The following is a 14,146-nucleotide window of genomic DNA, read 5'->3' as shown; positions in this document are numbered from 1 at the left end:
ACCCAGGAGGCGGAGGTTGCAGTGAGCCAAGATCGCACCATTGCACTTCAGCCTGGGGGACAAGAGTGAAACTCTGTCTCAAAGAAAAAAAAAGAAGAAGAAAGGAATTACTGTCAGCTAATAATTGTCGATTAGAAATTTTCATGCCTCTTCAGTTTAGATCCTGTATAATTTTTTTTCCCATACTGTCCTCTATCAAGGTTATGTATTAAATAAATGATAGCATTCTGATCCTGGCCGTGAATTTGGCAAATAAATGAGGCTTCTGTTTCTTGTTCCCTAGCTGAAACTTGCAAAGCCATCACATTCCAGGGGTGTTTAGGCAGAATATAAAGGTATGGAGTTGAACAGTATATTTAGAGAATCACCTCCTCGTCCCTAGTGGGAGGAGTCCTACGTGGCCTCTGCTTGGCCACAGGTGACTGCCTTAAAACAATTCAGTCATTTCTGGTTGTTGAGTATTTTGTGTCAGAAAAGTGTTTAAGATATGGTAAGAAATTAAAGTAGTAGAAAACATGGTCCTTGTCCTTGAAAAGGTCACCAGCAGGGTAAATGCGAATGCTAAGAAATGTGTTCCACACTTAAATATTATTGGAGTGTCTGTTATGTACCAGGTCATATGCTTGGATTTGGAGTACTAAAGAAATGAACAAGACTAGTTTCACCCTAAGGGAGTTTACTGTCTTCTTTAGGAGTATAATCTGAGAAGTCAGGATGAGGAAATATTGGAGGGCTCCTGGAGTGACTTCGGTACATGGCACTTAACACAGAAAGCTCAGGGAGGGGTGAATCTTAACAGCTCTGCAAAAAGAAAGGGAAGCAGCTGAATTAGTAGGCCAAAGGGCTAGGACAAGGGCTGGTAAATTTTTCTGTAAAGGTCAAGATAGTAAATATTTTAGGTTTTGTACACCACACAGTCACAATTTCTCAGTTCTACCGTGGTAGCATGAAAGCAGCCATTGATTGGCCGGGTGTGGTGGCTCATACCTGTAATCCTAGCACTATGGGATGCCAAGGTGGGTGGATCACGAGGTCAGGAGATTGAGACCATCCTGGCTAACGTGGTGAAACCCCGTCTCTACAAAAAATACAAAAAAAATTAGCTGGGCGTGGTGGTGGGCACCTGTAGTCCCAGCTACTTGGGAGGCTGAGGCAGGAGAATGGCGGGAACCCGGGAGGCGGAGCTTGCAGTGAGTCGAGATCACACCACTGTATTCCAGCCTGGGCAACAAAGTGAGACTCTTTCTCAAAAAAAAAAAAAAAAAAAAAAAAGCAGCCATTGATAATACATACACAAGATGAGTTGTGTGTCAATAAAATTTATTCTAGAAACAAGCAGTGGGCAGATCTGGCCATAGTGGGCCAAGCCCCAGGCTAGGTATGCTACCACGTAATCTTCTACCCTCTCCAGTCTTAAAGCAACCTGATATATTTGACCTCACTGCTTTCTCTTTCCAGCTTAAATTCCCCACTCGGCCAAAGGTGCGGGTTCCTACCATCCCCATTACGAAGCCTCACACTATGAAACCAGCTCCACGGTTAACACCTGTGAGGCCAGCTGCTGCCTCCCCGATTGTGTCAGGAGCCAGACGGAGACGAGTGCGATGTCGAAAATGCAAAGCCTGTGTGCAAGGAGAGTGTGGTGTTTGCCACTACTGCAGAGACATGAAGAAGTTTGGGGGGCCTGGACGCATGAAGCAGTCCTGTGTCCTCCGACAGTGCTTGGCAGTGAGTGATCTGCTGGGTAAAGAATTTGGGGGAGGGGTGGCAGTGCCAAAGGAACTGAAATACATATAGTGTAGAGTTAAAGAGACTTCAGAGTTGGAAAGAAAAGGTTTATACTCTTTTTTTGGCTTTATTTTGTACCTTTTTCCCCCAGGTTTAGATGGAAGATATCTAGTACTAAAAATCCGATTTAATCTTTAGGCTTTACCTAATTTTCAAACAAGAGACCAGCATTTGAAGGGCAAATCATGGCTTTCTTTCCCCTCTTCAAGTAGATTAGAAAGGACCAGGGAGGGCAAGTATAGGCCAACTGAACATAAACTAGTCTCTGGTGCCCAGGTGGTTGAGTCCTCCTCTTCCTCAGTCATTTTTCCTACCCAAAACCTCCGTTCTCCACCCTGCCTCCATGCTTCCAGGTATTTACTAGAGAACTATAGGACCCAAATCTCCCATCTTCAGTTTAAGGGAAACTGAAATGATAAGGATCTGAGTCAGTTCTCTTGGATTCTATCTTTGTCCTCTTGTAGCCCAGACTGCCTCATTCAGTCACATGTTCCCTCTGTGGAGAGGTGGATCAGAATGAAGAGACACAAGACTTTGAGAAGAAACTCATGGAATGCTGTATCTGCAATGAGATTGTTCATCCTGGCTGCCTCCAGGTGAGGAGAGCTATAAGGGGTTCCTGAAGTCTCAGCTAATGGAGCGAGTGACGCAACAGAATGGGACACTTGTGATGGGAGTGCCAGCATCCCTACTGTAGGCCATCAGCTCTGTGGTCACATAATGCAGTGGTCTAACATCAGCCCTTGATTCATATATGTACAATGTGTCAGGCACTGCGTTAGACCCTGAGGATAGAACAGTACACAAAATAAACCCAGTTCCTGTCCTCATGGAGCTTAGAATCTGGACTCTGGATTGGGTATGTAGAGTTCCCAGGCCATAATGGAACTGCATGGTGTGTTTTGGGATGCCTCAAGCCTTTAGGCATCTCTGATACATACTTCAGTGTACCTCTGGATATTAGTTCCTAAGGGAGAGTGAGGATAATAATATCAGGTAACATTTAATGTATCAGACTCAGTGCAGAGCTAAATAGCTTTAAAAAAAAAAAGTAATAAAAAGTAATAAATTCAGATCTCAGCCTCAGAGATTGAGTCCACATGGGCCTTGTGTTCCAAAAGCTCCTCTACTGATCCGAATTCTGCAGCCTGTGTGGAGAACCACTGTTTCCTTGGCCTTCTCAGAAAGTATCAGCTAAAATCATGACTGTCGCCTGACAGTGTTAATAAGACACTGTCATTCGTGAGAAGCAGCCCAATTTCAGAAAGGTTAAAATGTGAAAAGTATACCTTTTATAGATTTTTGGTTTTTTTGAATACTATGTAGCAGCAAATCTATAACAGAAACAATAGTAGGTCAGTATTTGGAGACATTAAGCATATGTTGAATGAAGAACCAGCTTTTTATTTTGTTTTGTTTTTGAGACATAGCCTTGTGTTGTTGCCCAGGCTAGAGTGCAGTGGCACGAATATACATTTATTCATTTAATGTTATAAATGATTCTTACGATATTTCTTTTTTTTTTTTTTTTTTTTTTTGAGACAGAGTCTTGCTTCTGTCGCCCAGGCTAGAGTGCAGTGGCGTGACCTAGGCTCACTGCAACCTTTATCTCCCGTGTTCAAGTGATTCTCCTGCCTCAGCCTCCCTAGTAGTTGGGATTACAGGCACGCGCCACTGTGCCCAGCTAATTTTTGTGTTTTTAGTAGAGATGGGGTTTCACCGTGTTGACCAGGCGGGTCTCGAACTCCTAACCTCAAGTGATTCACCCGCCTTGGCCTCCAAAAGTGCTGGGATTACAGGTGTGAGCCACCGTGCCCGGCCTGATTCTTACGATATTTTTAACAGCATTACAATCTTTTTTTTTTTTTTTTTTTTTTTTAAGACATGGTCTCCCTCTGTTGCCCAGGCTGGAGTATAGTGGTGAGATTTTGGCTCACTGCAGCCTCCATCTCCTGGGTTCAAGCAATTCTTCTGCCTCAGCCTCCTGAGTAGCTGGGATTACAGGCATGCACCACCACACCCAGCTAGTTTTGTGTTAAGTAGAGATGGGGTTTCACCATGTTGTCCAGGTTGGTCTTGAACTCCTGGCATCAAGTGATCCGCCCACCTTGGCTTCCCAAAGTGCTGGGATTACAGGCATGAGCCACCATGCCTGGACAGCTTTACAATCTTAAAAGTTTGTTTGATTAATTATAACTTGGTGAAGATTTAAATGGTGCATATTACATCTATTAACATATCTCAAACCCACAGAATTAGTGAAATAGGGTATTAATTCCATGATGATGATAATGGCTAATACAAAGGGTTTTCTGTATGCCAAGTCCTTTGTTAAATTCTTTACACAATGAATAATCCTCACCACAACCCTATAAGGTGGGTTTTGTTGTATCTCTGGCAATTATATTGTTGTATCTCTGTGTATTAGTTCCTGAGGGAAAGTAAACGTAATAATATCAGCCAGCATTTTACAGTGGAGAACACTGAGTCACAGAGACTAGAGCATTAGTCCCTAAACCCAAGCTATCAGAACCTGTGCCCCACTGTCAAGATCAGGTTCAGCACCATTGGCTATTTGGGGCTGGATTGCTCACAGTTTTTCTCCTTTATGGACCAATGTTGTTGAGACATGAGTAACTCTTCCCAACTGTGTTATTGTTGGATAAAGGAAGCTTGAGAGACAGGCTTTTAAAAACATCTCTGTCTTCCTATAGATGGATGGAGAGGGGTTGCTTAATGAAGAATTGCCAAATTGCTGGGAATGTCCAAAGTGCTACCAGGAGGACAGCTCGGAGAAAGCCCAGGTAAAGGAACCTTATCAGATTTGCACTGTGACAGAAAGGAGGCATCAAATGTGGGGGATTGCTACACGTTTGCCTTTGCATTAGTGTTCATACGGTTTCTCTGACCTAGGAGATTATTTTTGTTTAGTTTGGTATGTTTTTCCTTTGGTTAATTTTTAGTATTTTCTTTGTTAGAGTTTGTAGCATTGTGTGTGTGTTGTATTACTAAATACTAAATATTGTTCCACTTGGGATCTGCAAATTCCTAAGGTCCTTTTATACTCTGGGGCCCTACAAAGAGAGGAACCACCGCTGGGCTATTTGAGGAGAGAAATTAGGTGAGTAGGATCCCTCCTGAGGAATGTTAACTAGAGGAGAGGCAGTGGCCTGAGGCAGGCAGTGAGTGCAGCAGTGTACTTGAGCTTCCAGTTAAGCAGGTTCACATTTTTGTCATCTTCACTTTTGTGGCCTGACAGAAAGCCCTGCCCTGACCATCCCACATGCCCAAATGTGTCATGTGGAAGCAGCCCCTCCCCCAGAGAGGACCAGTGCTATGACCTTGGCCCAAAGGAGCTGAGGTTGCTGACCAGTGGTTGCCAATAATGTCAAAGGGCCAAAAGGACTGTAGTTACTCAGGCTGACAAGGCAAGACCAGCTGTGGACACACCTGCAAGAGGAGATGGCTTTCCAAGTGCCAGCCTTCCAAGGACCCTTGCACAGGAGCGGGGAAGGGGGCAGAAGGGAATTTTCTTACCTTTTTATTTCTTCCCACTTGGATACTAAGATAGTTGAATTTTTCAATCTATTTGTCTTTGAGGGCAAGGATTTTTGAAGTTGACTAGGGCCAAAGTTCTCCTAAGCTCTTGCACTAGTGGCCTTTACATGTGTCTTCATTAGTGATGTTGAGTGTTTGCATCTCTGCTGTAGCAGATGTGTTGGCAGATGGCTATGTTTTAGTATTACCTTCTAATACATTGGAAAAGGTACCACCCAAAAGGTGGTCATTTTCTTCCAACCATAATGATTAAAAAATGTAAGGAGGAAAAGGAGCAGAGACCAGGGTTGTTGCTTATAGACATAAAATGTCTCCTTGCAAAAAACCTGAACTACTGATATGGTTCCTAGTGGAACATGTTTACTGGGCTTTGTCATAGCATAGTCATAGTGGGCTCCAGGAAAGGGCAAGTATCTGGAGCGCACAAATGCCACAGATAAAGTTGGGGGCTCTTGTGGGATTCCTTATCATAATCATGAGTGAATCTCTCTGTAGCAACCCAGTTTCTCACAGAGGTTCTTGTTATCTGCTTTATTATTCACGTGGGGGATGGAGTGGAAGATGCAGCCTGGTGGAGTCAAACTTAGACTGTGGTAGAGCTGGAAGCCAATGGTGTTTACCACTGTCAGACTCAGGATCTTAGTTCAAATGGTATATGTGGGCTTTTTCCACCATGAAACAGAAATACGTCTCTTTGGTGAAAAGAGGTAAGTCAAAGACGCAATTAAAAATGGTCAGGCCAGGTGCAGTGGCTCACACCTATAATTCCAGTACTTTGAGAGGCCAAGGCAGGCGGATCACTTGAGCCTAGGAGTTGGAGACCAGCCTGGGCCGACTCTGAGGGAATGACCCCCTCTCCAACAGTGACCTTTCTTCTCTCTGGTCCCCTGAGAGCAAGGGAGGTCCACCCTGTCTGTTCAGAGGGTATGGAAGAAAGGAAGCACTGATGTTGCTTTTCTGGGCCTGTTTTGCAGAAGCGGAAAATGGAAGAGAGTGACGAAGAAGCTGTGCAAGCCAAAGTCCTGCGGCCCCTGCGGAGCTGCGATGAGCCTCTCACGCCCCCGCCTCATTCACCCACTTCCATGCTGCAGCTCATCCATGACCCGGTTTCCCCCCGGGGTATGGTGACTCGGTCATCCCCTGGGGCTGGCCCCAGCGACCACCACAGTGCCAGCCGCGATGAGCGCTTCAAACGGCGGCAGTTGCTGCGGCTGCAGGCCACAGAGCGCACCATGGTACGGGAAAAGGAGAACAATCCCAGCGGCAAAAAGGAGCTGTCTGAAGTTGAGAAAGCCAAGATCCGGGGATCGTACCTCACTGTCACGCTACAGAGGCCCACCAAAGAGCTCCACGGGACATCCATTGTGCCCAAGCTGCAGGCCATCACGGCCTCCTCTGCCAACCTTCGCCATTCCCCCCGTGTGCTAGTGCAGCACTGCCCAGCCCGAACCCCCCAGCGTGGGGATGAGGAGGGGCTGGGGGGAGAGGAGGAGGAAGAGGAGGAGGAGGAGGAGGAAGATGACAGTGCAGAGGAGGGGGGTGCAGCCAGGCTGAATGGCCGGGGCAGTTGGGCTCAGGATGGAGACGAAAGCTGGATGCAGCGGGAGGTCTGGATGTCTGTCTTCCGCTACCTCAGCCGCAGAGAACTTTGTGAATGTATGCGAGTGTGCAAGACGTGGTATAAATGGTGAGCAGGGATTCAGGGGGTCAGGAATTAGGGGTATGGGAGTAGGTGGCAGGTTTTCCATATGAGAACAGCATGCACCTTGGCATCTGAAAGCCTGTGGGGTCCCATGAGGAGTGAATTGACCCTTTTTCCCAAACTTTGGGTCCTGTTTAAAGATGTAGCCTGTTGTACCCGCAGATGTCATTAGGGAACTGGCCATTTGCCTCCTGGCCCTGCTCTATACTTTCCCATGTCTCTTTGTTATGGGGAGGGAGACTGATTTGGGGGATAGATTTGTAGTCTGTGCTAAAACTTGAGAGTCTTGCGGGCTGAAAATTTCCTCCTCAAGTCAGCTGAACTCATCACGTGTTGGTTGAGAGCCTATGATGTTCTAGTCACTCTTCTGGTGCTGATAACACAGATAACCTCACTTAAGCCCCTGACTCAATTACCTCTCCATTCAGTGAGAGAAGTAGGCATGCTTTTCAAGATGAATTTGAAGGTGCTTAACATTTTTCTTCAGTTTTAATGCTCATCCCCCCAAACCTGGATCAGAATTCCCTTTTCCAGCAAGCAGAGTCCAGTTTTGAAGCTTCCTTAATGAGAGCTACCATTTCTTCTTAAGTTGGACAGACAGTTGGGGGAAAAAATTCCTAGTGATGATGAACAAGGAGCTTCCCATTGGGCATTGTTGGTTTTTCCTTAAACTCTGGTATATATTTACTCCAGGATATATCCTTGTTATCTGGGTCACACACATCCTATTACAGTAGTGTTGGTGTCCTGACCAATGGCATTCACTCAGGAACTTTTTAGAAATGTCAACTGTCAGGACCCTCATAGGCCTCTTAAATCAGAACCTCTTGGGTGGGCCCAGCAGTCTGCTTTAACAAGTGCTCCTCCAGGGGACTCTGATGCATGCTCGAGTTTAGAGCAGCAAAATCTGCTGTATTGTCAGCAGCTTGCTTCTGCCATAGAAGCTTCATGTGGCACTGGTAAAATTGTTTCAGTCTCTAAATAGACCCTATTCTTTGCAAACATGAGTTTATTTCCCAAATCTGAATTAATGTGTAGTGTATCTAAATTCTCCTTAATATTTCTCTATCTAGGGCTAGTAGGACTGCTTGGCTCTACCTCTTGGTTTTCAGGGCAAGGCACATCAGATTTCCATTATGTGCTGTCTCTCTTCCCCTGCCAACCAGGCTAGGGGGCAGGGGCTATAAAATATTAAATGGAAGCCAGCATGTTGTGGTTTGTGGCCTGTAGATTTGTAGACTGCAGTGGAAAGCCAGGCCTATCCCTTTCAGTTCTGGTCTGGCCTGGCTAGAAAATGTCAGGATAGCACTGAGGCAGAACTTGAGGGTGAGAGAGGACTCTGTAAGCCTGATAAAGAGCCTCTTTTGACCTGATACAGTAATGGGCTGAAGGCAGGGTGAATTGTGGATGTGCTGAGTAGCACCCTGCATTTCAGGCAGCTGCGAGTGACTGCCAAGGGAGGGAATGGAACAGGCCTTCTTAGCTTTAGACAGTAAGAAGTCTAGAAACTTTAAGAGGCTTCCTTATATACACTTCAGCAGGAACCATGCCATTTTAATGCAGATGAAGGAGTTATAGACTGTTGCTTGCTGTGGGTCCCTAACAACTGTTGTGTTCTCAAACACTCCAGAATAAATCAGGGTAAAGTGGTCAAGTTATATACTATCAATATATAGGTTTGCAAAGCGTCTAGTTGTTGTAGAGTTCAAAGCAATTTTTTGCCTATTCTGTGAGGCAAAAAATGATAAGGTGTGATCCCTGTACACTTGTAGAAGAACGATCCTCCAGGTACTCTGCTTTTCCCAGAAGCCATAAGCAGCCTGTGATGGGAGCTCCACTGATCAAGTTAATGAAGGCGAGTTCTCTTCCCTTCTATCACAGGTGCTGCGACAAGAGACTTTGGACAAAAATTGACTTGAGTAGGTGTAAGGCCATTGTGCCCCAGGCCCTCAGTGGCATCATCAAGAGGCAGCCAGTCAGCCTTGACCTCAGTTGGACCAACATCTCTAAAAAGCAACTGACATGGCTTGTCAATAGGCTGCCAGGTAAGTGAGCAGCCCTGCCGCTGTCTTTCCAGGGGCCCAGAAGAAGCGGGCAAGAAAAGTTGCATTATTGGCAGTGCTTCTTAGCATCACTTGAGGGCACTGTAGGGCAGCAGTCCCGTGCCATTGTTGCTTAGCAAGAGGTTTACCCAGGGCCATCTTAAGTGCCAGTCTCCCAGGCAGCACTCTGGACTGGCAGGCTAATCACTGCAGTGGACAGCAAAGAGAACGGAATCAGTGTTGCTGCCAGCCCTGCAGTTCTCCTCAGCATAACCACTAAAGAGGAAATTTGAGTCAGATGTTACTTTGGTCAGCTCCTTATAAGCCCTTGTTCTCTTCAGCATTTTGAGCTCTTGGAAAGACAGGAAGTCACTCCTTCTTGTATTGCTCTGGTGGGAACTAAGCAATCAATTTACCACTAAAGCTAGAAGATGTAGTATAGGATACCATGGAAATCTTTGAGCTGGATGACTAAAAGATTAGGCATAGTCCTTCTCTCCTATTAGACTGGAAGTTTGTTCACTGCTCAGATCGTTAGGGCTCTGAGTATGCTGGGAAACAATGTATTATTACGTGTCTCATTCCATCCATTGCAGGACTGAAAGACCTCCTCCTAGCAGGCTGCTCCTGGTCTGCAGTCTCTGCCCTCAGCACCTCCAGCTGCCCCCTTCTCAGGACCCTTGATCTTCGGTGGGCAGTAGGAATCAAGGACCCTCAAATTCGGGACTTGCTTACTCCACCGGCTGATAAACCAGGTATGCTCTGGACCTGACTTCTCTGTGCTTGTCTTGGGGTAGCTTTGTCTTCCAAACAGACCTCGTCCTCAGAAGCTAAGGTAGTCTCAGAAATGATGCTGTGGAAGAATAGAAGAGCACAAAATGAAAACAGAATGATGGACTATGTACAAGAATAGGGTAACTATAAGCAGATAACTACCTACAAACAGTGGAGTAAGTCCATTTTGTGAGTTGGTGGAGTTTGGGGCCCAGAGAGTGTAAGCCTGAAAAAGTCTGAGAAGGCTTTATGGTTGAGGTGGAATCAAAAGCTGTTTGCATGATGGTCTAGAAAAGTGTGGTGGTATTGGAAGGGGAGGAGCATTCTGCACATAGCCTTTTGCTGTGTGCGTGAGGCATAATCTAGCAGCTTGAGAAGAAAGAAAACTTGTCTGGTTTCCTAGAAACTGCCTACACACAGTGCTCACACCCTGAAGGCAGGGCTGGGTGTGGGCAGTTCTACTTAACCCCTTCAAGGGGGCCTGGCCAGCAAGTAGCTGTTGCTGCCTGGAGCCTTGAAGCTGGATTAGAGAATTGAGTGTTTTGATCTAGGCTCTTCTCTTGCCTGTACAGGTCAGGACAATCGCAGCAAGCTCCGGAACATGACCGACTTCCGGCTGGCAGGCCTTGACATCACAGATGCCACGCTTCGCCTCATCATTCGCCACATGCCCCTCCTGTCTCGACTCGACCTCAGTCACTGCAGCCACCTTACAGATCAGTCCTCCAATCTACTCACTGCTGTCGGGTCTTCCACTCGCTACTCTCTCACAGAGCTCAATATGGCAGGTATGCCGCTACAGTTGTTCATAATCAGTGGTGCCCCCTGCCTCCAGCCCTCCCTGGAACTTGATCAGTAAACCAGAATGACCTTGGGTCTGTTGATTGACCCACATTAGCTCATTTCTTCACATCTGGACAAGGACATGGATTTCTATTCCTTTTTTAACTGATGGGGGACTGAGGCCTTGAGTAGTTAAGTCGGTTGCCTGTGTGCACAGCCAACATCCAGCTGGAGTTTGGTCAGCCTTGCAGCCCTTGTGCTTGTTGTCATATGGTGATGGGATTGAGGCAGCAGGGTCCCTTTGGAGGTGTTGATGGCACTTCTGGTCTCTGAGCCAGCTAGTTGTGGGACAAAGAGGGCTTTTGTTTAGCATTTTGAAGGAAAGATGGCTACAGGAATTGAATGGCAGAGGAAAGTTGTGTGTATGTGAGCACTGTCATTATGTCCACTTTCCCGACAGGTTGCAATAAATTGACAGACCAGACCCTGATCTACCTACGGCGCATTGCCAACGTCACCTTGATCGACCTTCGAGGATGCAAGCAGATCACTCGAAAAGCCTGCGAGCACTTCATCTCAGACTTGTCCATCAACAGCCTCTACTGCCTGTCTGACGAGAAGCTGATACAGAAGATCAGCTAAGACACACCCAGCCCAGACTCAACAGGAAACCGATCTTCCCCTGACTCCCCACCGAGGAGAGCCTCTCCTCGACCCTGCACGGGCTCTGAGGCCAGCGTCACACTCCCTCTCTGCTCTCCTGTCCCTTGAGCTCTTCCTCTACAGGTGGGGCAGAGAGGGTGGTGGACACCAGGCTTACCTGCCTGCTCCTCTCCCTCCTAAGGAAAAGGGAGTAGCAGATTGATCTGAGGGGAAAGCACAGGCTGTGCTGTCAAGGCGCCTGCTCGCTTACTCGCCTGCCAGGAGGCCGGGCTCTCAGTTTGGGGTGTTTGTGCAACCTTCATCTGCACTGGGCCCTGTGCCCCTCCTCCCCATCCATGGTCCCCAGCAGTGCCTGGTTCTGAGCAAACTCCCAGGGAAGAAAACGGCCCTGTCTCCATGGCCAGGTTCTTGTGGTGTCTAGTGCGCGTCTCTCCTCCATCACACTCTCCCGGCTTGCGCAGGAGGGGCCGGCAGCCCCAGGAGTCCCAGACCCGTGCCGATCACACTGGTGCTGTTGAGATGTCCCAAACCTCACGTCCTTAACTGTGCTCTCCCTCCTTTCCTCTCCCTTGAGCTTGGTTCTGCCCAGCACTCGTGCTCGTTCATATAATTAGGTTTCCCACCCCAGCCTACCCGACTTACTTGCTAGTCTCTATGAGGTCCTTATTGCACTTATTGGGGTTGAAGCTCTTCAGAGGAGCTGGAACTGTCTACCCCAGGGACACACCCATTTCGTTGCTACCCAAGTGGATTCTGAGACAGGCACCATCTCCTTGTTCCCCCCTCTCTCTTTTGCCTCCCACTGACTGCCCTTTTCCATGTGTCTTCATTCTGCCTGAAGAAGGCTTTCCCAGGATGCACGTCCTCAGAGGGAGCAGCCTATCTCCCCCAAGCTGGAGGCGGCAGAGGACTGGGCCAAGCCCCAACCTGCCTGTGTCTAGCCCCAGTGGCTCACTGACCTTTCAGGGCAGTCAGGGGGTCCTGCTTAGAAGCCAGTCACCTGCCCTCTGCCTGCAGCCATGGAAGGGGGTGTGCATGTGCCTCTGTGTGTGTGGCTGAGTGTATTCCGCGCGTGTGTGTGGAGGGAGGGAGCGAGGGGAGCATGGTGTCTCCCGCTCCACCGCCCTTTGTCGAGCCCCATCAGCTGCCCCCTTTTACTTTGCATTGAACGGCCTGTCCAAAGATCCTCTCTCTAGGGCAGCAGAGAGCTTTTTGCACTTTAAAAAAAAAGAAAGAAAGGTCGGAATTTCTTTTGGGTCAATATTTTTAAGTGTGTGAGGAGATGCTCAGTAGCAGCAGCCTATGGCAAGAGCTTATGATTGATGCAAATTTGCACTCTGCTCCCCCTCTGTAAGGATACTGATAGCACAACCTCTTCTTCCCCCCACCCCTGCCCCGCCTTCTGGTCCTCCATCCCTGTCCCTTTCTGGCCCTCTCCCTGTAGCCCAGTCTCAGGCTTTCCTCTTCCTGAAGCCCTACAGAGGTAGGGAATGGAGCCCAGGCACCAGGGGTCTGAAGTGTGAGCCACTGAGAAGAGAGACGCCAACTGCACCCTTGCCACTTCCAAAGCAATAGAGGCAGAGTGGTCCCCTCTTTGCCACCTAGGCCAGTTTTGACCCTGGCATTAACTGGCCTTAGAAGAAACTGGGTCCTGGTAGGGGGTGGCATTTTGTCTGTTTCTTCCAATCTGCTGAATCTTTTGACTGCACCTTACAAACAGCAGTCTGTTCCCATGACCCTCTGCCCACTTCCATTGGTCTCCAGGCCCCAATAATCTGGGGTTGAAACTTTGAGGAAATGCCAGTGACTTATTCCAGAGTGCCTCAGTTAGGGGAACTTCTCTGTAAAGAACCCTGGGTATTGAGCAAAAACCTTATTATTGTTAATGACCTATAATTGGAAGCTTCCTGCCTTTTTCTTTGGTTGCTCCTGTGGAAAATACTGAAAAGATTACTTTGTTTTATTTTGTTGTCTTTTTATAAAAGGGGAGGTGGAGAGACCCCTTCAGAGCAGGGATTGTGCCGGGAGAGTGCCTCTGACTTTGGGACATTTCATCCACAGAAATTTCCAAGCCAATGGTTTCTTTTGGGTTTTGGTTTTTATGTTTGTTTTTTGGGGTTTGGAAAAACATGCATTTTTACCGTGCACGTAAATTGGTCAGCAGAAAAGGGAGCCCAGAAGAGGCAGCAGATGGACCATGCCTTTGCTGGGTTTTCCTTTTCTTTGGGACTGTGAGGGGAAATGGTTTTTAGAGGTGAGGGTTGGTCCATGTGGAGGAAAGAAGTGTCTCTGTTGGGGGACAGAGGAACCTGGGGAGTCCATCGCATGTCCTACAATCTGCTCTTAGACACGGCCTTGCCAGGAGAGCCTGCCCTCAGACTGCAGGACCAGAACCCCTGCCTCCATCTTTCCAAGCACCGGGGCGAAAAACCACAAAGGAAAGGAAGAAAATTTATATATATATAATATAAAATCACTTGGTGATTAAAAAAATAACTGCTCCATAAATAAAACTCCTAAAGTCACTTATGTTTAAAGGGTTTGGTTGTGTTTTTTGTTTTTCGGAGAAATATTGTAAATATATATTTTTTTGTTGCTGATTTAGAGTCAATCTCCAATGTTGTGCTAAAAAGTTTAAATTAAATGTAAGCATTAAGGGGATAAGTCTTATGCTATCTCAGTTGACACATTGAGGTTATTTTGGGCCAGAGAAGGAGGAAGCTAGTTGGACTTTGTTTTGTTTTCCAAAAGTTCTCCACTATTGGTTTTAGAGAGAGCAAGGACGTCTTTCCTCTGACACGTGGGAATGGGTGATATTTGTGTAATAAAATTTTTA

At 47.1% G+C, this 14,146-nt stretch overlaps 1 protein-coding gene across 4 annotated transcripts in view; it reads left to right on the top strand.

Moving 5' to 3' along the window:
- KDM2A (lysine demethylase 2A) overlaps positions 1 to 13,847 on the top strand; it is a 150,615-nt gene extending 136,768 nt beyond the window's left edge. For all 4 annotated transcript variants that reach the window (XM_054437445.2, XM_054437446.2, XM_063671671.1 and 1 more), the window contains 8 exons: positions 1,459 to 1,728; positions 2,253 to 2,384; positions 4,503 to 4,592; positions 6,321 to 7,033; positions 8,930 to 9,093; positions 9,687 to 9,845; positions 10,437 to 10,652; positions 11,108 to 13,847. In XM_054437445.2, the coding sequence (XP_054293420.1) occupies positions 1,459 to 1,728; positions 2,253 to 2,384; positions 4,503 to 4,592; positions 6,321 to 7,033; positions 8,930 to 9,093; positions 9,687 to 9,845; positions 10,437 to 10,652; positions 11,108 to 11,289 (1,926 nt within the window). In that variant the 3' untranslated portion in view covers positions 11,290 to 13,847. The remainder of the gene's footprint in view (positions 1 to 1,458; positions 1,729 to 2,252; positions 2,385 to 4,502; positions 4,593 to 6,320; positions 7,034 to 8,929; positions 9,094 to 9,686; positions 9,846 to 10,436; positions 10,653 to 11,107) is intronic.
- The last annotated feature ends 299 nt before the right edge of the window (positions 13,848 to 14,146 follow it).

Source organism: Pongo pygmaeus, chromosome 9, assembly GCF_028885625.2.
Source record: "Pongo pygmaeus isolate AG05252 chromosome 9, NHGRI_mPonPyg2-v2.0_pri, whole genome shotgun sequence".
Taxonomy (NCBI): domain Eukaryota; kingdom Metazoa; phylum Chordata; class Mammalia; order Primates; family Hominidae; genus Pongo; species Pongo pygmaeus.
Note: the sequence above shows the minus strand (reverse complement) of the source record. Positions and strands in the feature narration are given on the sequence as shown.